The sequence below is a fragment of the Glycine max genome, chromosome 6, assembly GCF_000004515.6.
Source record: "Glycine max cultivar Williams 82 chromosome 6, Glycine_max_v4.0, whole genome shotgun sequence".
NCBI lineage: Eukaryota > Viridiplantae > Streptophyta > Magnoliopsida > Fabales > Fabaceae > Glycine > Glycine max.
The window spans coordinates 23,825,852-23,839,702 of NC_038242.2; the positions used below are offsets into that span (position 1 = coordinate 23,825,852).

The window sequence follows — 13,851 nt, forward strand, 5'->3', positions numbered from 1 at the left end:
CAGAGTAACAGATTTGATTTGGGATAACAACTTGGACTTGATTTGGATAGCAGATTGGATTTGATTTGGATAACAGATTAGATTTGGATAAAATTTTTTGATTTGATTTGATTTGGATAATAGATCAGATTTGGATAACAAATTAGATTTAATTTGGATAACAGATATGATAACAAATAAAATAACAGATAGGATAACAGATAAGATAACAGATATGACAAGTAAACTTCAAATGCTCATAACTTTTGTTACGGTTGTCTATTTGAGGCCCACTATATATCAAAACGCTCAGAATTCAGAGGAGAATCTAGATAAGGGGATTTGTTCCACGATTTTCTTTCAAAAAAAAACACCTCTAAATGCCTCAATTTCGTGTTCAAAGATCAAACACCCACTCTTTTTTTTTCAAAATTTTTGCAACTTTTTTTTGATACAAAGTGTGAAAGACACAAGAAACAAGAACAAGAACGTGACAAGAACAAGAACAAGAACGAAACAAGATGTAAACAAGAACGCAAATAACAGAACACAAGACGCAAACAAGAACGAAACAAGATGTAAACAAAAACACAAATAACAAAACACAAGACGCAAACAAGAACGAAACAAGCCGTAAACAAAAACGCAAATAACAGAACAAGGACAAAACACGAACCTGGACAAATTAAAAAGAAAATAATAGGATAGGATAGAAGCTGTATCAAGAGCTGAAGCTCTGATACCAGATGATGTGAACCTGAGTAGGAGCGGATCGTTTGATACAGGCTACGAAGGTTTGGATGACGCCACTTCCGGTGAAGGAAGATAAGTCAGGGTAGACGCCACTTCCGGTGAAGGAAGATAAGTCTGGGTAGACGCCACTTCCAGTGAAGGAAGATAAGTCAGGGTAGACGCCACAAGGATTACCTTGATAAGTCTGATAATTGGTTCAACAAGGAACCCGGAGAGAAACTCTCACCAAATTTGATCAAAATGCCAAAAGTTTCTTTTATTCAAAACAAAAACCAATACTTATAGTGTAGCTGAACAAAAAGATAAAAATAGACATGGGCCTTCTAAATAGTTTGGGCAAAAATTAGAATAAAAATAAATTATAACTAAAAACTTATTTAACTTGGGCCTTCAAATTAGTTTGGGCCTTCAGCAACAATTAATAGTCTTGATAGTGTCTTTGCCTCTGGGCCTTCATCCTTCTCCACTTGGGCCTTCATCCTTCTCCACTCGGGGGCTTTCTCCTTCTCCACTTGGGTCTTCGTCCTTCTCCACTTAGGCCTTTAGCCTGTATTTGGCCAGTTTCATGATTCTCATCAAGCACCTCAACGGCTGGTCATAGTATTGGGCGAGGGATACGACAGCTTCCGTAAACACCTCCGCTGCGGTCAAATCTAGAATCTTTCCGTACACTTTGCAGAAGGCTTGCCTTTGGAGAGGTCCCATCAATTGTCCCAATTCCTTGAGGCTGGTGACATCTAGACTCTTAACCTTGACTTGATAAAACCTTTTGCCATTTTGATTTGTCCCCATCATTTACCTAAAAAGGGGTGGATCAAGACTCCGACATGAATGATGCAATGCGTATGCATGAAACGGAAAGAAAACAAAACAAAGGGGTAATTCACACATACGAGACCGCAGAGATCCAATTTTAATGCTACGTTTTGGACATGATGGTGCCTCAACGTAGTATTAAAAAAGTTACGTATTACTCTCAAGAAACCAAACATCACTAGCAAAACTATAAACTAGTGCTATTTACCAAAAAATGCATGAGAACGAATGGCACGGAGCGTGTTTGCTCTTTGCCCCTATTTGGGAACCTATAGGACAATATCTAGGGGTCTCTAATAACTACTCCCCAACAATTCATAACTCACACGGCTGTTTTCTAGAGGTATCATCACTCAAGATAATAATATTGTGGCGGTATCGAATACCAGCGACAACACATTATAAAGAGAGAAAGCTCTAGACGAGGTTTCACTATTATCAAGCAAGTCAGAGACCTAGCATGATCATAGATTCACCTTTACTCCTTAAATTCCCATGACCCCAGGTATAGGGCCCATTTTTCACTCAAACTCGTGGGTGCTTAGAATGCAGTGTAATGAATGTGAAATAGACAACAGTTATTTACATTTTACACAGTTCGAAAAAGGCACACACAAAGTTTCACAATTCCACAATTCTTTAAAATAGGCCTAACTCACAAAAAGTCCCAAGTGTAGTCGCCAACTGTCGCAACATGCCTTTTTGGTGGGCAAGCGAGGCGAGGCTCACGGGTGCGCTTTCCAAAGGAGGAAAGATGTGTGGAGTCGCCACCAACGTTTATTTGTGGAAAACGTCGGAAAAACCGAAGGAAACCGATCAAAATGAAAATTCTAAGTTCGGGAGTTGTATTTACGTTTGAGGAAGGTATTAGCACCTCTCACGTTTGTCTCAAAGGACAACAACCTATTTTTTAGAATTGTGAAATTGTGTTATCTTACTTTTTATTTCTTTTTTTATTTTTGAGGTCGACAAAAGCAGGGGCTTTTGCTCCTACGTACCCTCCATCGAAGAGGAAATCAGACCTACGTAGTTCTTTCTTAAGAGTGAATAAAGTGATTCTTTTTACTTGAAAGGTGATCATTTTAAGGCGTTGGACCTTAAAAATGATCCATTTATTTGATAAGGAAAACTGAAATGATAAAATTTCAAACCCTTTTTAGTGACCTTTTTTGTGGACGAGCTTGACTAGGCGAGTTGATTTTAGCCTTAATTTCACTTTAGTTATTAGTCAATTCGATTAAGAATGAGAAATCCTAAAGAGAAAACGTCCGATTGATTTTTTCGCTTTATTTTACTAAAAGATATTTTTTTTTATAATTATATTATTATTTTACCTCTTTTTTTATTTCCAACGTGGTTACGACACGACCGAACGGTCGGAATTCATTTTAACAGAAATTAACGGATATTACAAATCAAATGATCGGTAGAAATTTATTTTATTTTTTGATTAGACGATAAATTACTTAAATAAATGACTGAAGCACGTCAAAAGGGGATACATAAAGTAAATGAAAATGAGAATAAAAATACATGAAACAAAATGTGGACCACCACGGGTACATAGAATGAATTGAAAAGCTCGGTTTGAGGTACTTACCAGTTGAAGACTCAAGAAAATGAAGAACGAACGATGAATGTTGAAGAACGGTTGAAAATCTTCGCGTAATTACTCACAGAAACGTTACGAAAGCGCCTCGGCTGGGATTTTCTTCACGGAAACAATTTTCCTCAGCAATTTCGAGAGAATAAGAAGTGCCAAGAAGGCTGAACCCCTTTCCTCTTCACTCCTTCCCCTATTTATAGCAAAATAGGGGAGGAGCTTGTCACCCAGCTCGCCCAGGCGAGCAAGGTTGCTTCCTCTAGAAGCAACCGCCTTCTGGAGGAAGAAACTGGAAGGCCCAAGTGGGCCTGATTGCTATTTGTACCCCCTTTTTACTAAATGCACCCCCTTCTATTTTTTGTTGGTAATTCTTTTTCCGTAACGTTACGAAAATTTACGAATTTTGTAACGACACCTATTTTCTTTCCGTAAGGTTACGAATCCTCACAGATCATTTATTTACTCTTTTTTAGCTTTCGAATAAGTTACGGAAACTCACAGATTGCGCAAAAACACCTTTTGGTTTCTGCCACATTACGGAATTTCACGGATCGCGTAAGCCTACTTCCTTTTGATTTCCGGCATGTCTCGGGACTTCACATATTGTGAAACAAAGGATGCCATGTATCTCAAAGCGGCCGATCAAAGGTTGCATATCATCAAGTAATAATCCCCAGACGAAATTAGGGTATGACAACACCCATCGTTAGGTAATTCATGAAGTTCCGAGACATGCCGGAAGTCAAAAGGAAGTGTTAGTGCACAATCTGTAAAGTTTCGTAACATCCCGAAAGCCAAAAAAAGGATGATTACGTGATCCGTAAGGTTTCGTAACATTACGGAAAGAAAACAAGTATTGTTACGTAATTCGTAAGATTCCGTAACGTTACGAAAAAAGAATCAACAAAAAAAGGCAAGGGGTGTATTTGGTAAACAGAGGGGTGCAAATAGTAACCAGGCCCACTTGGGCCTTCCAGGAAGTTCTCCAGAAGGCGGTGCCTTCTGGAGGAAGCAACCTAGCTCGCCTGGGCAAGCTGAGTGGCAAGGTCCTCCCTCATTTTCCTATAAATAGGGGAAGGAGGGAAGAACAAAAATGTTCAACCCTCCTGGTATCTGAAATTCACTTAAAATTAGTGAGAAAAATTGTTTTCGTGAAGAAAATCCAAGTTGAGGCGCTTCCATAACGCTACTGTGACGTTTCCGTGGGTGATTTCGCGAAGATTTTCAACCGTTCTTCGTTCGTTCTTCGGTCTTCAACCGGTAAGTTTCCGAAATCAAAATTTTCAATTCATTCTATGTACCCTTAGTGGTCCTCATTTGTATCGCGTGCTTTTATTTTTATTTCATTTACTTTCCGTACCCCCTTTTGACGTGCTTTAATCATTTATTTAAGTCATTTTCTCACTTAATCAAAAAATAAAATAAATTTCCACCGATAATTCGTATTGTAACATCTTTTAATTTCTGTTAAAATGAAATCCGATCGTTCGATCATGTCGTAACCACGTTTAAAACCAAAAAGAGGCAAAATAATAATATAATAATCAAAAAATATCTTTTAGTAAAATAATCAAAAAAAATCAATCGAACGTTTTTCTTTGGGATTTTTCTTTTTGAATCAAATTGACTAATAACCAAAGTGAATCTAAGGCTAAAATCAATTCATAAATCAAACTTTTGTCATCACCTAAAAAAGTCATTTTTTAAGGTCCAATGCCTTGAAATGGTCTTTTCCGCTTTTATTAGTTAAACGTAGATTTTCTAAAGGCCTAAGATCAACATGTAGCTTTATTACCTCTCTCAAAAAAAAAATAAGAGATCATTAATTGTCCAATGCCTTAATTTTTTCTCTCCTTTTAAAAGAATCGAAAGATTATTTAATGGTCCAATGCCTTAAATGACCTTTCATTCAATAAAAACATATCTTGCAAAAAAGGATAAAAAACAACTTAACCAACGCTTAGTTCTCGAAGAACTACGTAGGTCTGATTTCCTTATCACAATTGAGGAATACGTAGGAGCAAAGGGAAACACCCTTGTCGACCACAAAAAAATAATAAAAATATAAAAAGGCATAAAAAGACATAAGAACATAAAAAGAGAAAATAACATAAATTGAAGTCATATTTGCACATTTGATTAAAGGCTGTCATCTCTTGTGACAGACGTGTGGGGTGCTAATACCTTCCCCGCGCGTAAATACAACTCCCGAACCTTTTCACTTAAAGTTCGTAGACCACGTTTTTTCTGATTTTTCCAACGTTTTCCTCAAATAAATGTTGGTGGCGACTCCGCGCGTATTCCTTTCTTGGAAGACGCACCCATGAGAGTGAAGCTGAGAAGAAGATGGAGGAACATAAACAACAGCTAGCACCTAAGCCAGCACTTGAACCCATTTCTGATTTTGTAGAACTTGAAGACATTAATGAGGAGGCTGAAGATGATAAGGAAGAAGAGACACCAATAAAAGAGAAAGAAAAAGAAAGAATAAAAGAAGAAGAAAAATAAAAAGAAAAAAGTTGAAAAATGAAAAACAAAAAGAGAAAGTTGTTGATGATGAGATGAGGAGAGGCAAGAGTGAGGCAAACACTAAAAAGAAGAAGGATACTACTCCAATTGAATGCAAGGAGGTACCTTATCCATTGGTACCCTCCAGGAAAGATAAAGAGCGACATTTGGCCAAATTTCTTGATATCTTCAAGAAACTGGAAATTACTTTGCCATTTGGAAAAGCACTTCAGCAAATGCCCCTCTACGCCAAATATTTTATGGATATGCTGACAAAGAAGAACCGGTATATCCATAGTGACAGAATTGTTGTGGAAGGTAACTGTAGTGTTGTGATTCAACACATTCTTCCACCCAAGCACAAAGACCCTGGAGTTGTCACGATACCGTGTTCTATTGGTGAGGTTGTTGTGGGCAAAGCTCTCATAGACTTGGGAGCTAGTATCAATTTAATGCCTCTTTCCATGTGCCGGTGACTTGGAGAGCTTGAGATAATACCTACACGCATGACCCTTCAGTTAGCTGATCGCTCCATCACAAGACCGTATGGAGTGATTGAAGATGTTTTGGTGAAGGTGAAACACCTTATATTTCCAGCTGATTTTGTGGTGATAGACATAGAAGAGGATGCTGATATTCCTCTAATTTTTGGCTTCCCATTCATGTCTACTACAAGTTGTGTAGTATATATGGGAAAGAAGATGTTGCAAATGGGCATAGAAGATCAGAAAATCAGCTTTGATCTATTTCATGAAGATAAAGAGCCACCTAACCGGAATGTCTGTTTTAAAGTTCATGTGATGGAGGAAAGAAGACCTAAGAAGAAGGTCCTTGAAGTGGGAACTTTATTGGATCCTGGATAACAAGATGATGTGTCGAGCTAGTGATGTTAAAGAAGCGCTTACTAGGAGGCAACCCAGCTTTTCTTTCCTTTCTCTATCTTCATTTTTATTTCTTGCATGTAGTTAGGACATCATGCTTGTGATTGTGATTTATTTCAGCTTGTTTAGTAATGAGCAAAAATGGTTTTTAAATTATGTGTGAAGAGATAAGCAGAAAATGAGTTAGAAAAATTTTCAGATTGCTTATCCGCTAAGTGCAAACCTTGCGCTAAGCGCCATCTCTTCACGCACTAAGCCGAGCTTGCTCGTGCTAAGTGCAAAGACCCCTGATTGATTAGCTAAATGGTTCAACTAAGCACACATTGTTGCGCTAAGCCCAACATCTTCACTGTAAGTTGCACCTTAAGCATTGGGCTTAGCGTGGATGATGTGCTAAGCGCCACTTCCTCTCTGCGAAAATTTATTATAGTTGTGCTAAGCGCGCCATCCTGCGCTAAGCCCCAGATTCATTCTGTAAGTTGAGATTTCAAGCTAGGCTTAGCGGGGAAAGGATGCGCTAAGAACAACCATCGTTCAATTTTGAAATCATTGGAAGTGCCCTTAGCACATGTAGTGGCACTAAGCCTAAACTACTCTCTGTAAGTTGAAGCTTGATGTTACGCTAAGCCTCACATCTCAGGCTAAGCGCATGTTGCAGAGAAATTTTGTGTTGCAGAAAGCACTAAGCCCAGCCAGCCCCAGATGCTCACTGGACATTACAACTTCAAGTTGGGCTTAATGCGAGGCTAGGCTAAGCGCTAGTGTTTTAAACTCAAACGTCACGTTGGCATGCTAAGTGCAGCTGCGCACTAAGCGTGCCATACAAATTTTCAATTTTCACAATAATTTTCAATTGAAATTTCAGAACTAGGATTGGTATAAAATAGGCTCCAATTATAGAACAAATTTTGAGCCAAAACAACAAGCACACTTTCCTTTCACTTTTTTTTTCTGGACACTGATTTTTCTGCCAACTTTTGCGATTTTTCTTATTTTTTCCTTTAATCCAAATCGCTTGGTTCTTTTTTTATATTTTTTGTACAGATGTCTAGAAAATTCATTAAAAATTTCAGCTCAAAAATCGTAGTGACCAATTCTCAGTAATTTATACACTTTTGTATGTTCAAGCTGCCTGCACCAGCGATTTCAACCTAGAAATCAAGAGTAGTGTTTATGTTGCTTAAGGCTTGGATAGTTACAATTTGTGTTTGCTTATGCTCAATTATCTTGAATAACACAATTCAAGAGAGCTTAAGACTTATTTGATTCACAAATCCAGCCACAACTCAACACCACATCTCAACTTCATCATAGGCATCATGTAGGAATCTTAGAAAACAAAAAAGAGTTCAACAACAAGACTACTTCTAGGAATTGATTTAGAACATGTTATGAACTAAATAACATGCATGAATTAGACTCAAAATTCAAAAGATAGGCTAAGAATGACAAGAATACATGAACAAATGTATCTAGAATTCAAAAAACAAAATAAAAATTCAACACAAACTTAGAGCATAATGTGACAATTACTATGACTAAACATGACTCTAAGACAACATGGATTAAGTGATTTACACTTAGATTTTTGTGTTTTTTTTTCTAATCAATATTTTGGAACAAAATTTAGATCTAAAGGTTCAGCACAAGAATATTATGAATGAAAATTGATAGAACCTAAAATCAACACAAAAACAAGATTCAAGAGTAGATCTACAAAATTTGAACCATAGAAATGCAAGAACAAGTGTAGATCTAAGATTTAATCGGTTTATTTTTTTTTTGAATCTACTCTAAACAGCACCAAACCACAAGACAATGAAGGATATACATGGAGAATAAGATGAAGAACAAGGAATTAAAGAGAATTCACCGAACAAAAAGATAGAGGAAGCAAAAGAACATCACCTAGATGAAGATGCTCTTGATACCACATGATGCAAGCTCCAATGGAGCTTGTAGGCCTAGGATCTTCTTCATCAATGGATTCCTTTGCTACTTGGAAGATAAATGGCAGCAGAATGGAGAAGGAAGAGAGAGAGGAGACGCCACTTCAAGGAGAAGATGAGTCTAGAAGAAGCTCACCACCATAGGAGGCCATGGATAAGAGCTTGGAGGAAGAAGGAGATGAATGAAGGGAGAGGGAGAGAAGAACACGAAATTTTGTGCTCAAAAAGAGCTTTAAAATCTGAAGTTAATATTCAAATGATCAAAGTTGAAAAAAATGCACACACATGACCTCTATTTATAGCCTAAGTGTCACACAAAATTGGAGGGAAATTCAAATTTCACTTGAATTTGAAATTGAATTTGTGGAGCCAAACTTTGGAGCCAAAATTTCACTAATTATGATTAGTGAATTTTAGTTATGGTTCAGCCCACTAATCCAAGATCAATTCCAAGATTCTCCACTAAGTGTGCTTAGGTGTCATGAGGCATGAAAAGCATGAAGGACATGCACAAAGTGTGACTATATGATGTGGCAATGGGGTGTAGTAAGCAAATGCTCACCTCCCCCTCTAAAATTTAATTGGATTGGGCTTCTACCAATTCAACTAAATTTATTTCCAACCACACACATCAAATATCCACTTAGTGCATGTGAAATTACAAAACTACCCCTAATACAAAAACTAGTCTAGGTGCCCAAAAATACAAGGGCTGAAAAATCCTATATTTCTAGGGTACCCTACCTACAATATGGAGCCCTAAATACAAGGACCAAATATAATGACATCCTAGTCTAATATGTACAAAGATAAATGGACCCAACCTTGGCCCATGGGCTCAGAAATCTACCCTAAGGTTCATGAGAACCCTAGGGCCTTCTTCAGCAGCTCTAGTCCAATCTTCTTGGAGCCTCTTGCTCATGGTTCTAGTGATTGGTCCCTTCCTAGGGAGGATTGCATCATTACCTAAAAATCATTAGCCTCTGCCTTTTCTAACCTTGAGCATTTGTGCATTTTTGCTGCGTGCTTGAACTGACTTGTCTGCATCTTCCTTGCTAACCAGGTAAAGTTTATGTCAGGAACAATCCTACTTTGTCCCTTCTCGCTCCTGATCTGCCGCCTGTTTTGGACACGTTTCTCTTACTACTACTTTATCTGGAACAACTATTCTACATGTTATTCCCAAGATAAAGATGTTTGTTGGGTTAGGGCAATGGATGATGAACTCCATGTAGAAGCAAGCTTCATGATGATGAATCAAGTCGATTCAAGTAGTTTTGATAATGACAGAGTTGATGACAAAAAGCCCAAAGAATGATTTCAAGATTAAGTCAACAAGAAGAAATCAAGAAGATTCAAGAATCAAGTGAAGTTTGATTTCAAGATTCAAGAAAAGATGAATTCAAGATTCAAGAGAAGAAATCAAGAAGACTTCACAAGGGGAGTATTGAAAAGTTTTTTTCAAAAAACATACATAGCACAATTTTGTTTTTTCAAAAGAGTTTTCTCAAAAAAATTTAAGTTACCAGAGTTTTTACTCTCTGGTAATCGATTACCAGTTTCCTGTAATCAATTACCAGTGGCAAAGTTTGATTTCAAAAAGCTTTCAACTGAATTTGCAACGTTCCAATTGATTTAAAAATGGTGTAATCGATTACAAGATATTGGTAATCGATTACCAGTGTATCTGAACATTGAAATTCAAAATCAATTGTGAAGAGTCATATCCTTTCATAAAAAGCTTTGTGTAATCGATTACATGGTTTTGGTAATCGATTACCAGTGACAAGTTTTGAATAAAAATCAAGAGATATAACTCTTCCAATGATTTTCAGGTTTTTCTAAAGGTTATAACTCTTCTAATGGTTTTCTTGACCAGACATGAAGAGTATATAAAAGCAAGACCTTGACTTGCATTTCAAATACAATTATTACAACTTTTAACATACTCTTTTACAACCTTTAAATCTCTTTGAAAATCTTCTTGAACTTCTTCTTCTTCTTCTTCTTCCTTTGCCAAAAGCTTTCTAAGTTTTCTGGTTTCCAAACTTTGTTCTTTCACAGAAAACAAAAGTGTGTTATTCATCGTTTTCATTCTCTTCTCCCTTTGCCAAAAAGAATTTGCCAAGAACTAATCGCCTGAATTCTTTTTGTGTCTCTCTTCTCCCTTTTCCAAAAGAACAAAGGACTAACCGTCTGAATTCTTTTGTGTCTCCCTTCTCCCTTGTCAAAGAATTCAAAACGACACAGTCTGAGAATTCTTTTGATTCTTCCCTTTCCCATAAACAAAAGATTTCAAAGGACTAACCGTCTGAGAACTTTGTCTTAACACATTGGAGGGTACATCCTTTGTGGTACAAGTAGAGGGTACATCTACTTGGGTTGTTGTGACTGAGAATAAGAGAGGGTACATCTCTTGTGGATCAGTTCTTGTGGAGGTACATCCGCTAGGTTGTTCAAAGAGAACAAGGGAGGGTACATCCCTTATGGATATTTGCTTATAAAGGAATTTACAAGGTTGAAAAGAAATCTCAAGGACCGCAGGTCGCTTGGGGACTGGATGTAGGCACGGGTTGTTGCCGAACCAGTATAAAACTCTTGTGTGTTTGTCTTCTTCCACACTCTTTAATTTTCGCTGTGCACTTTAATTAGCGCTTTTACTTTTGGTTAAGTTAATATTTTTGTTCTTTACTTTCTTACCATTATAGTAAAAGCCTAAGAAGGGTAGATTTTTAATTAGTAAAGGTTCAGTAATAATTAATTCAACCCCCCCTCCTTCTTAATTATTCTGAGGCCACTTGATCCAACACTCCAAGCCCTTCAAGAGAAATTTGCATGGGACATTGTCCCTCGGCCTCCAAGTGTTAAGCCCATTGGTTGCAAATGGGTTTATTCAGTGAAGATAAATTTTGATGTCACTCTTAACCGTTATAAAGCCTATCTGGTTGCTTTTGGTAATAAACAAAAGTATGGTGTGAATTATGATGAGATGTTTGCACTCGTTGCAAAAATGGCTACTATTAGGACCATTCTTTCTATTGCAGCTTCTCACAGCTAGTCCCTCACTCAAATGGATGTGAATAATGCATTTCTTCATGGCCACTTGGCAGAAGATATCTACATGACTCCCCCTCATGGGATGTTTTCCTCCTCTGATGGTTTGTGCAAGATCAATCCTTCTCTATGTTGTTTGCGACAGGCCCCACGAGCATGGTTTAACAAGTTTCGAACTACCCTTCTTGGTTTTTCCTTTATTCAGAGTCGCTTTGACTCCTCCTTGTTCATTCATCACGCACCCACTGGTATTGTTCTTTTACTTATTTATGTTGATGATATAATTATTACCGGTTCTGATCATCCAACCATTCAACAAACTAAAGAGTAGCTTTAGGCTTTTTTTTCGTATGAAAGACCTCGGTGGCCTTAACTATTTCGTAGGCCTTGAGGTTTACTTTGATTCCAAAGGAATTTTTCTTCATCAATATAAGTATCCTACAAATTTGTTTTCATTAGCTGGTCTTGCTTTTGCTACCCCAATGGATACTCCTCTTGAGGCTAATGTCAAGTATCATTGTGACAAGGGTGATTTGTTGTCTGATCCGTTATTATATCGTTAGCTGGTGGGTAGCCTTACGCCTTGACATTGCCTTTGTTGTCCATCAAGTGAGTCAATTTATGAAGTATCCTTGCCATCTGCATTTGGTTGTTGCTCATCACATCATTCGTTACTTGAAAGGCACCTCTACTCAAGGACAATTCTTTCCTACAAGACAATTTGTTATTTTGATTGATTATAGTGATGTTAGATTGTGTTGGTTGTCCCGATACACAGAAATCGATCACTGGTTGATGCATGTTTCTTGGTTCTAGGTTAATATCTTGGAAGAGTAAAAAGCAGTTTGGTGTCTCTAAGTCCTCAACAGAATCTGAATATTAGATTGTCTAGGGGTTGCTTTGAAATCATTTGGCTAAGTGGACATTTTGGCTGAGCTTGGCTTCCCTCAAATCATTGCCACACCACTCTACACTCACAATACAAGTGCCATTCAGATTGCCAATAATTTGATTTTTCATGAAGGCACAAAGTATATCGAGGTGGATTGTCATTCTATTAGGGAAGCATTGGACAATCAATTTATACCTCTTCACCATAGCCCGTCACAACTTCAGCTTGCAAATATCTTGACCAAGGCTGTACCGCGCCCCCGCCATCAGTTTCTTATCAGCAAATTGATGCTCCTTGACCAACCACATCAATTTGCGGGGAATGTCAATCAGGGATTCTGAAATTAATGTTTTCTATTATATGTTGATTATAATGTTTCCTATTATATGTTGATTGTAATCTGTTTATTTAAATTAGTAATATGTGTATTCATTATAGATTGTCTAATTATAGGAATTAGAATAATTGTGTCATCATTGCTATTGATGGCTGTAAATATCTTTGTAATATTTATAGATGGTATCATGACCAATGAAAAGGCAGATAAACAGAAATTCTGACAGTTTAGTGCAAATGATTTATTTGCTTTATCAAGTTGAGTTTAAACTTAATTCTGGATGTCCTCACGGAACAAATCCAAGAGATAGCGCCGAGATGCATGCTTTTTGCAGATGACATAGTCTTCCTTAGAGAGTCGAGGGAGGAGTTGAATGAGAGGTTGGAAACTTGGAGACGAGCTCTAGAAACACATGGCTTTCGCCTAAGCAGAAGCAAATCGGAGTATATGGAATGTAAGTTCAACAAAAGTAGGAGGGTATCTAACTCAGAGGTGAAAATAGGAGACCATATTATCCCTCAAGTCACACAGTTTAAATATCTTGGGTCTGTAATACAGGATGATGGAGAAATTGAAGGGGATGTGAATCATCGCATTCAAGCAGGATGGATGAAATGGAGAAAAGCATCGGGGGTGTTATGTGATGCAAAGGTACCGATCAAGCTAAAGGGAAAGTTTTATCGGACTGCGGTAAGACCGGCGATTTTGTACGGAACAGAATGTTGGGCGGTCAAGAGCCAACATGAGACTAAAGTAGGTGTAGCGGAGATGAGGATGTTGCGGTGGATGTGTGGTAAGACACGACAGGATAAAATTAGAAACGGAGCTATTAGAGAGAGGGTTGGAGTAGCGCCTATTGTAGAGAAGATGGTGAAAAATAGACTTAGGTGATTTGGGCATGTAGAGAGAAGACCGGTAGACTCTGTAGTGAGGAGAGTAGACCAGATGGAGAGAATGCAAACAATTCGAGACAGAGGAAGACCCAAAAAGACTATAAGAGAGGTTATCAAGAAGGATCTCGAACTTAATGATTTGGATAGAAGTATGGTACTTGATAGAACATTATGGCGAAAGTTGAT

General features: G+C 37.6%; 1 protein-coding gene across 1 annotated transcript; it reads left to right on the top strand.

The window, feature by feature from the left end:
* The first annotated feature begins 5,712 nt into the window (after positions 1 to 5,712).
* On the top strand, positions 5,713 to 6,522 carry LOC102663127 (uncharacterized). The gene is made up of 2 exons (XM_006582539.1): positions 5,713 to 5,977; positions 6,143 to 6,522. The coding sequence occupies exons 1-2, from the start codon at positions 5,713 to 5,715 to the stop codon at positions 6,520 to 6,522; spliced, it is 645 nt and encodes a 214-aa protein (XP_006582602.1).
* The last annotated feature ends 7,329 nt before the right edge of the window (positions 6,523 to 13,851 follow it).